Below are 8,977 nucleotides of genomic sequence, written 5' to 3'. Positions count from 1 at the left end.
CGGAGCGGGAGGCGCGGCAAGGAGCTTCTCCCCGGGGAGGAGCGCCCGCCCACCGGCGCCGAAAGACCGGTGCCTGTTTTCTGTGGGCCGCCGGTTACCCACCCGAGCCGCGCCGCCCGGCTGCTCTTCGTGCCTGGTCATCCCCGACTCCAGGACACGAAACAGAAACTGGGGATCTCTCGAGTCTTCATCTGCAGGCAGGAACTGGGAAGACCTAGACAGGCTGGGGAGCTGGGCAGAGGGGAACCTCATGAAATCCAACAAGGACAAGTGCAGAGTCCTGCACCTGGGGAGGAACATCCCCAGGCTCCAGTACAGGTTAGGGGTTACCTGCGGGAAAGAAGGACCCGGGAGTCCTGGTGGACAGGTTGAGCCAGCAGTGTGCCCTTGTGGCCAAGAAAGCAAATGGTATCCTGGGGTGCGTTAAGAAGAGTGGGACCAGCAGGTCAAGGGAAGTTCTTCTCTCCCTCTCCTCTGTCCTCCCTCTGCCCTAGTGAGGCCACATCTGGAGTGCTGTGTTCAGGGCTGCCCGGTTCAAGAGACAGGGGACTACTGGAGAGTCCAGCGGAGGACTACAGAGGTGGTGAGGGGACTGGAACATCTCTGATGAGGAAAGACTAAGACACCTGGGGCTGTGTAACCTGGGCAAGACTGAGAGTGGATCTTCTCAATGCTTATCGATATCTAAAGAGTGTCAAGACAATGGGGCCAGACTCTCTTCAGTGGTGCCCAGTGGCAGGACAAAGGGCAACAGGCAAAAACTGGAAGCCAGCAGGCTCAACCTGAACACGAGGAAAAACTTCTTTGAGGGTGACAGACCAGTGGAACAGGCTGCCCAGAGAGGTGGCGGAATCTCCTCCTCTGGAAACTTTTCAAAACCTGTCTGGACACGCTTCTGTGCAACCTGCTGTAGGTGAACCTGCTTTAGCAGGGGACTGGACTAGATGATCTCATGAGATCCCTTCCAACCCCTACCATTCTGTGACTTTGAGAAAGAAAATATCATGGGTCTGAGAAGAACCTGCATTGCAGCTATGAAGCTTGAGCTAAATAATTTGAGATAATTTTTTCTTTTCTAATGAAAACATCAGCATGTTCCCTCCATCTTTACTCATCGTCCACACTTGAAGTTGCTGCTTCTGCAACTGTTGAAACTGCTGTATAGCTGGAGTCTGGGCTCCACTTAATTTCTAAACCATGCTGTTATCAATCTGGGATTAATTTGCTCAAGCAGTGCTATGTGGAATTTGAAAGACTGTAAGAGGAGGTCACAGTCCAGCTCTGGCTCATTCTGCTATTTCCACATGGTTCACAAATGCCAAGGAGAAGACAGGTTACTCATAAAGTGCCCTGTGGGAACTCCCAGGAGGTACATGAGGGGCTCCTGCACACAGGAAGCACTGAAGCTGGGCATCAGCCACACACACACACACAGACTGGCCTGGATGCCTCCAGCCAACTGTGCACGGCCTGCAGCGCGTCGCTGCCAAGTACCAGCTGAGTCAGTCCCAACACCACTCTGGTGTAAGAATTTTAATTTGCCTCTTGCAGTTCCCCAGTGCTGGAAGCTGCCAGCTCATATCCTCAATACGAGCTGAATTTGCATGGGGAAGCCAGGGGACGCAGCTGGAATTTTTCATTTTGCTTTCCACCTGTCAGTGGTGAAACTCCATTTTTAGCTGAGTGACAGGGCTGATCCAAAACATTTCCGTTTCAGAACATCAGCATAAAACTTTGTGGCTTAGTTGCAGCTGATGACAATTTTAATCCTCATGAACCAAAATACGACTTTCTTCAAACAGTGCGCTTGGACAACTTCCCACCAAGGATCCTGGAAGAGCAGTGTTTAGTACTGGTGTTCAGATAGCACCAGTGAGCTGAAGCAGCACCAACAACCAACAGACCAGGAAGGTGCTCACCTTCCACCAGTGCTGAAGGAGGACATGGAGAACCCCCGTGACATTTATAGGCAGAGCAGTCCGAGTTACCCACAGCAAAATAAGAGAAAAGCTGGCAGAGGAGGAATGGACAGGGTAGGCAGGTTGTTCGTTCACCTGAATTTTTAATAAGATTATACATTTGTTTGATTAAGAAAACCTAAGTTACAGAAGTTTGTATTTGGGTAGAGGTACCTGGAGAGTTGTCCTGGGACCAGGGTTACCAGGTTTAAGACTATTCACTGTTTTCCTCAAAGATGTGGCAGCATGTATAAACCCACTGCTGATTGTATCTGCAGACCACACACAAGCTGGCACTATGGGAAACATCACCTCAGAGTTCTGGAACAGCTGGCAAAGCATAGTGTTCAAAATTTATTATTTTTTTTTAAATAGCCAAATCTCAGGTTATACGTTCAGGAAAAGAACACAAAGCTGTACCCTACCTTGAACAGTGGGAAAACAGCAGGCTGGAAAACTTACCCACTCCAAAACAGGCGTCAGGGTTCTAACAGGCAAGGAACTGAACACAGCAAGTACAAAGTAAGAGGGGATTTTACCCATACATAGATCACTGAAAAAAAACCTCTATCAGGGTTTTATCTCCTTCTTAAAAGATTACAAATTTGTGAGGGGACTAAGGAAGAGAGGCATAGCACAAGATCTTAGGACATCAGTACATGCATTTAATAAAAAAAAAATATTAAGAGCGCACTTTTTTCTTTTTCTTTTTTTTTAGTTTTAAATGCATTCCTAGCAGGAAAAAAAACAAGATACTGCTGACCTCTAGTATCAAGATACTACTGACCTACTTGCAGAGCCACCCCTTCCTCTCCTCCCCTAAGGGGAAGCTGAAGCCACACTCTGATCACAAGACAGACATGCACTTTTAACAGAGATGTTACTAGCTACTGCAATATACTACCAAGAGAATTCATAGACTCCATTTTATGCCCTTTTCAAGAGCCAATGCCTCTCTCTAGCATAAAAACTAAACCTTCACAAGAGGTCAGACTAGATGAAGGGTGCTAATCTCTCTTACTTTAACTGCTAATATAAAGCAGGAAGAAACACTTCACTGGATGTCCAGCCTCATCTGATAAAGGTCTTTATTTAGTTTCTGCCTTTATGTTGAACAATGCAAAACAAATCTGATAGTGAATCCCTCAGCACACCATTCACCCTCATCTTCCTCAGTATGCCAGCAATCCACCAACCTGTAATAGATTTCTTCCTACTCAGATTTCCAGAAACCACTGTGCTAGACATTAAAGATATGTCTGACACAGAATCAAAAGCCTGAGACATGCAATATCTAACCAATATTAGACCTCTGTGACCTGTTACCAGAAAAACTTGAAAACTTCCCCCACCAAAAAAGCCTTAAAAATCCCTGCCATAAATTGTCAAAAAAACCTTTCTATATTCCTCATCCTTCATGATAATGAGGGACAAAACAATAGTACTGTAAAATCGTAGCACAGTTTATCATTGGAACACAAAAATTACAAACCAACTTCTCTATTCACTGTTTTTGATTTTCAAGTAACAGTAACAATATTGCAAAAATAATTTTGGATATGTTGTTCTAAGTCAAAGAGATTGACTTGTATCGTATCCATTACTAAAAATCTTGAAGATATTATTCCCTTCCATTTCCCTGAGGCCTGTTAGTACCTACATGCAAAGAAAGAATATGGCACATGAAACCCTTCATCAGGACAAACCAACCTCAGCTTGATGTAAAAAATAATGTCAGTGTTTCTCTATGAAAATACATTATCATTTGAAATATATCACGTGCTACTGACATCACTAAGTAGCTACTAAAACACTAATCTTGTTGCTTCTTCTCCTCCCAGTGTTTAAGGACATTACCAATGCACTACTGTAAATCCTGAAAATAAAGCATAGTCTCCTTCAAGAAGCTGAGCCCTATGTTTACAGAATTTCCTTCCTACAGAGAGCCTATCAAGTCATTGTGGAGCGTACCACTTGGAGAAATAACTGGTTAATCATTTTCTGACCTACCTGCTGCAAAACCATGTCAGAGACAAACAACTCAGCACACACAGTTGAAAAAAGAAAAAGGATCTTAAGGCTCCTGGTGACTACTCCATCAACTGCAGTTTACGATGGAAATGAAACTCCGTCATGCTCTTCAGCTTTAGACAATGAGGTACACGTTCAGCATAAACACACATACCCTAAACCACCACATACCAAGAGCCAAGGCAGCACCAGTACTTGTGAAATTAATCATGTCAACAAAGCTGCTACAATTCTCTAGTTCTAAGTTTCCCAACCACAGGTTTAAGAAACTGACACTGCTTACCACCTACATTCTGCGGCTGCATTTTTGGAAGATGATTTCATTTAGTGGTCTTCTTATAAGCAGAAGGTATCAGTCTGGTTTGTTTTGGGCTTCCACTGAAATAATAATATTTTTGAAATTTGCTTTGAAAAAAAGCATCATCGTCCAACCTGCTACTATCCAGAAACTTAAAAGAGAGAACACAACCAATTTCTTATGCCAACCAGTGAATAATGAAGCTCTTTGTAATACAAATACATACATTCAGAAAGCAGAGCAGCTTTCAAAGGTGATTTTTCTTTTAAAGATGCTTTGTCTTTTCTTTTAACAGGCATAACTTAAATAATAAAAGCATGCATACTTGCTAAATTCCAACCCTTTCTCTCACTGTTCAGTATATATAGGTACAGGCCCTCATTAAACAGATTCTGCTCAAGCAACTTCACACTGACTTGAAAGAGCAGAGTTAACGACTGAAATAATCTTCAAACCTCAGTAAATGACTGTGGCCTATTTTTAAATCATAACACACACGTGAGCAATTCTGCAAGGTGCCTTTACAGCTATGGAAATACAAACATGTCTGCAGGTTGGACCACAGAGAGAACATCCTAACTGAAGAAACCAGACATCCCAGTCAGAGGGCCGGGTCCCAGCACCGGCAGAGCCGCCTCGGTGCCCTGAGGCTGGGCAGCACTCGGCACCCTCCAAAGCACAGGGGAGAGACTGGAGCAGCAGTGAGAGGCTTTTGCAAACCCTGTCCTGTGCTCGTTCAACACAAACGATTAGCACTGCATGTATTTGTGATCCTAAAACAAGTAAGAGCCTTTTGGCACCATTTCAGCCTTTTGTCTTCAGCAGTCCAATTTCGCAAATGCCAGTGAAATTACACGTTCAATCCTGCAAGATCTACTTTAGATGAGAAAAAAAAGTACTTTTTAATAAAAGCCAGTGGTGTAGCACAAAGCCTGAGGCTTAAAAATATCAGTATATTCAAATAAAAACATTTTGTGTATTAAGAAAACAGCCAGAACTGTATACACAAATTTATAGTACTTAAGGCTTTCCGTTAATGAAACAAATTATTTTTCACACAAGAAACATTAATAGCTCTCAAGTAGGACGGTGCTCAAAGTCCCAAGGCAATGATATAATTAGTCAGTTTTAGATAGAATATTGTTACACAAGAGTAGAACTGAAAACTGATGGTCTCTCGAGAAAGCCAGTTTTTTGATACCTATTATATGTATTTTCATACTGTCCCAGATAGCTTAGGGAACCATCAGGAAGTTCTGACAATAGGATCCTATCAGATCAAATAATACATGTATTCTATTTAATTATTAAATCCTCAAATGTTCAATAGCAAACACTGCATTTAATTTTAACACTTGATCTCCACTGGATCATGCCAATTACTAAAAATAACTTTAATTAGTTATCTGTCTGTGATCTGTTGTCTGCCTGCTCCTTTCCAAAAAGGAGTTTCTGAAGCACCATTAGGTGAGACTTAGGGATTATATCTGGGAAAGGAACAGATGACCTGAACCATCAAACCTATAGTCCCTTGTGGCAGAGCAGGCCACCAGAGTCCCTGACTACCAAAACCATATAACATTCCCACTAAGACCCATAAATGTGTACCTAAGAATTCAGAGAGAAGTGACAAGTAAGAAGGAAAATGCTCAGACAGTAAATTTGTGGGACATGACTTCCTAGAAACTCCAGAAAGTCCAAATCATCATCCCTCATTTCTACATATGTTTGGATTAGTATTTATATACTTCCCTGGAAAACTATGCTAAAAGATCATTCAGGGTCATCTTGGAGGAATTTAAATACTATTGTAAATACTTCTAGAACACAGTAATAGCAGCAACAGTGTCCTTAACTGTTGGCCTAAGGAACACTGTCCTCACCCATCCAAAGACATATAATTAGGTAGGTCCTGGCACACAGCTTCCAAGTCATTGACCAGAACAGTGCTTTAGTTCTCCTGGACCTGTGCCAATACAAGAGGAAAACAGATTACTGACAGATGAATCAAGTCTCCTTTAATTTAGGACGAACCAAATTTTAATCTAGTTGTCCAACAAGACACTAGACTGTGCTAATAAACAGAGACATCAATCATGACATCAAGAGAAATTTGTAGCAAGAGGAAGAGGTGCCATCCTTGTACACGTGGGAGTGCAAAACCATCACCTGTTGGTGAAGGTTTATTGGGCAACAAACCTACTGGGGCAGAGGCAGCTTGCACATTTGACAACCTTGGTCAATTCACCCCCTCTGGAACCAGCTCTGTCCTGAAATATCCTCTTGGATACCAGCCAGGTGAGCTCTCAGTCCCATTTCTTGTATTATTTGTAACAGAGCAGAACTAGTAAACCCCCAAGGCAGCTTCACATTGAAACACAAAGATAACTTCTACAGCTTATCTGGATTTCACGTTTTATTACAAGTGCATGACAAGTACCCATTCTGGCCAAAATTTCCAGTTTTATGTCTGTCTTCTTTTTAACATCTAAATGAACATCCAGATCAATCTACTGGAATACTCAGGAGCAGATACCTTCCACGAAAACACTGCATGAAAGGATGCAGCAGATAGAATCTTCTTACTTGAGCCTCTGTTGCTCAGAGTGGTGACAAGCCCCCACTTCCCAGGGCTGGGTCTCTTCACCAGGGCTTCAGTATCCCTTCCTTCCTCTGAACCGTGCCCTGGCATCCAGCTGGAAAGGCAAGCCAATACATCAAACCCAAACATTCTGCAAAAGAAATACTCTGGAGTGCTTGTGCTATCTCAGCACTTTGTCATAACAGAAGAAAGCACAGAATAAAGCAGAAGTCATTGTAAAAAAAAATGAGCAATGTAGTAAACGGGCCATAGGCTTCTTCCAAGGAAACTGGCATTGTGTTATCTTAAATGTCACAGAAAATTAAAGTTATGCAATAAGCATCCTGTACATTCTGACATGAAGAGCACAGCACACAAAGGACAGGCCAGCATAGTGGGATGGCAAGGAACAGGTGAAAACAAGGGAGCAGAGATCCACTCAGATCTGTTTTTCCAGACTTAACTGACAAGCTGAAGGAGGAAAACTCAGACTGGACTGAAACAGGAGACACTGCAAATGTCAGTGAGGACAGGGATAACATACATACAGCAAATGTCTGGAGAAAAAATAAGTAAAAAGAAAATACTATTCAGCTTCTAAAAAATCTGCAAGTTTCTTCTTGGCAGTTACAAAAAAAGCATGTAATAAAAGACAAAAAATGGCTGTAAATCCAAAATAACAGCTATGGTGCAGCACTTACTGAAGTAAAATTGCATGTTCTTTTCCAGTGCAGCAGAAAAAACATAGTTTGCTCTTCAGAGAATTCTTCTGAATTTAGACAGCCAGTCTTGAAGATGGCAGCTCCAGATTGCAGTTCGGCCTTATTCAGGTATTAGATTGAGGAGGTATCTTCTACCTCACTTAACTTTCTTTCAGGATTCAGAACTGCATCAAATTTGTCAGGAGCTAAACTGCAAGGTGGCACAGCTTGTCCAATAAGCAAGCAGCTTACACTTTGAACCTTGCTCCTGCTTTAATATCTGAAGTGTATTGAGGTTTACTTCTCTGATAAGAGGTCATATTTCCTTACAAAGAAAACAGCATCAAGGGAAAAACTTTAATGATTTTAGCACACTGTAAACTTTATCTGCATTTAGCTTGTTTCAAATACTCTTTAAGCTTCACTATTTTACCAAGTAGGAAATTGGGTAGAGCACAAATACTGAAATTTAGAGTTAACAGGCCAAAAAAAATACAAAAAGATGTTATGACTGAGGCCCAAATACAGAATGGAAGAAAAACTTAGGTATGGTTTACACAATCAAGATGTTTCTAGACAAGGAACTCCTGCCAAAACTGAGGAAATCTCGCCTAACTGCATTTTCACAGCTGGCCTCTCACTACCATACCTGATAGCCAGAACTAAAAAGACAAAACTGTTCTTTATTATGAATTCAAGCCCTCCAAGAAAATTATCAAATCCAAGAGCCTGCTTCAAAAGTGAAAAACTCTTTCAGTAGGACGTTCTTTTCACTTAAATGTCATTTGTAGACAAAAATTAGCCTGTCAATATCTTATCTTACAACCACCTGATTTACTAATGTTTCCTAGGCCAAAGCTTTACTTCAAAAAAGTAAAAATAACTACCTCATTTGTGACACATGCCAAGCCTAGTTCAATTGAAAGTTTTTTTTTTTTTCCACTTTGTTCACCCTCTACAACTTTTTGTTCATGTGAACAATGTACAACATCCATATGTTAAATGGAATTAAAAGGCAAAACCTGTTCTGATTAATGACACCAGTTTTAGAGAATTAAAACGGTTTTCTTCAGAAAACAGGGAAAAGGGCAGGAAGTATGCAGACCCTTAGCAAAAAACACACCACAAACACTTACCATTGATCTTTTGCATGCAAAAAATGTCACTTGCAAGCTCCTACAGTGTCCTTCCTGCAAGCATTGCTTAGGGCTTTTGTTTTCCTGTTAGGTGAAAAGTACAGAATTAACAACTTAGTGGAATTCTGCAGCTTGTCCAAGAGACGTCAAAACACCTCAGGCAAAGTTTCCTTTGCCATGGCACGGCGGCTTGCGCTTTCTTTTGAAGCGATAATTTCTCAACCCGACTAAAGTGCGAACTGACAGGCCTGGGGGGCCGCAGTAACAGCTTC

General features: G+C 41.9%; 1 protein-coding gene across 1 annotated transcript; it reads right to left on the bottom strand.

The window, feature by feature from the left end:
* Positions 1–6,941: 6,941 nt before the first annotated feature.
* On the bottom strand, positions 6,942–8,789 carry LOC103780192 (cytochrome c oxidase assembly factor 5; the record flags this gene model as incomplete). The annotated part of the gene is made up of 2 exons (XM_008947848.1): positions 6,942–6,983; positions 8,706–8,789. Coding segments are annotated over 2 exons (126 nt in total), but the record flags the coding sequence as incomplete, so codon positions are not given.
* Positions 8,790–8,977: the final 188 nt, after the last annotated feature.

The sequence above is a fragment of the Merops nubicus genome, unplaced genomic scaffold, assembly GCF_000691845.1.
Source record: "Merops nubicus isolate BGI_N331 unplaced genomic scaffold, ASM69184v1 scaffold30679, whole genome shotgun sequence".
Taxonomy (NCBI): domain Eukaryota; kingdom Metazoa; phylum Chordata; class Aves; order Coraciiformes; family Meropidae; genus Merops; species Merops nubicus.
This window is presented reverse-complemented; position numbering and strand designations above follow the sequence as displayed.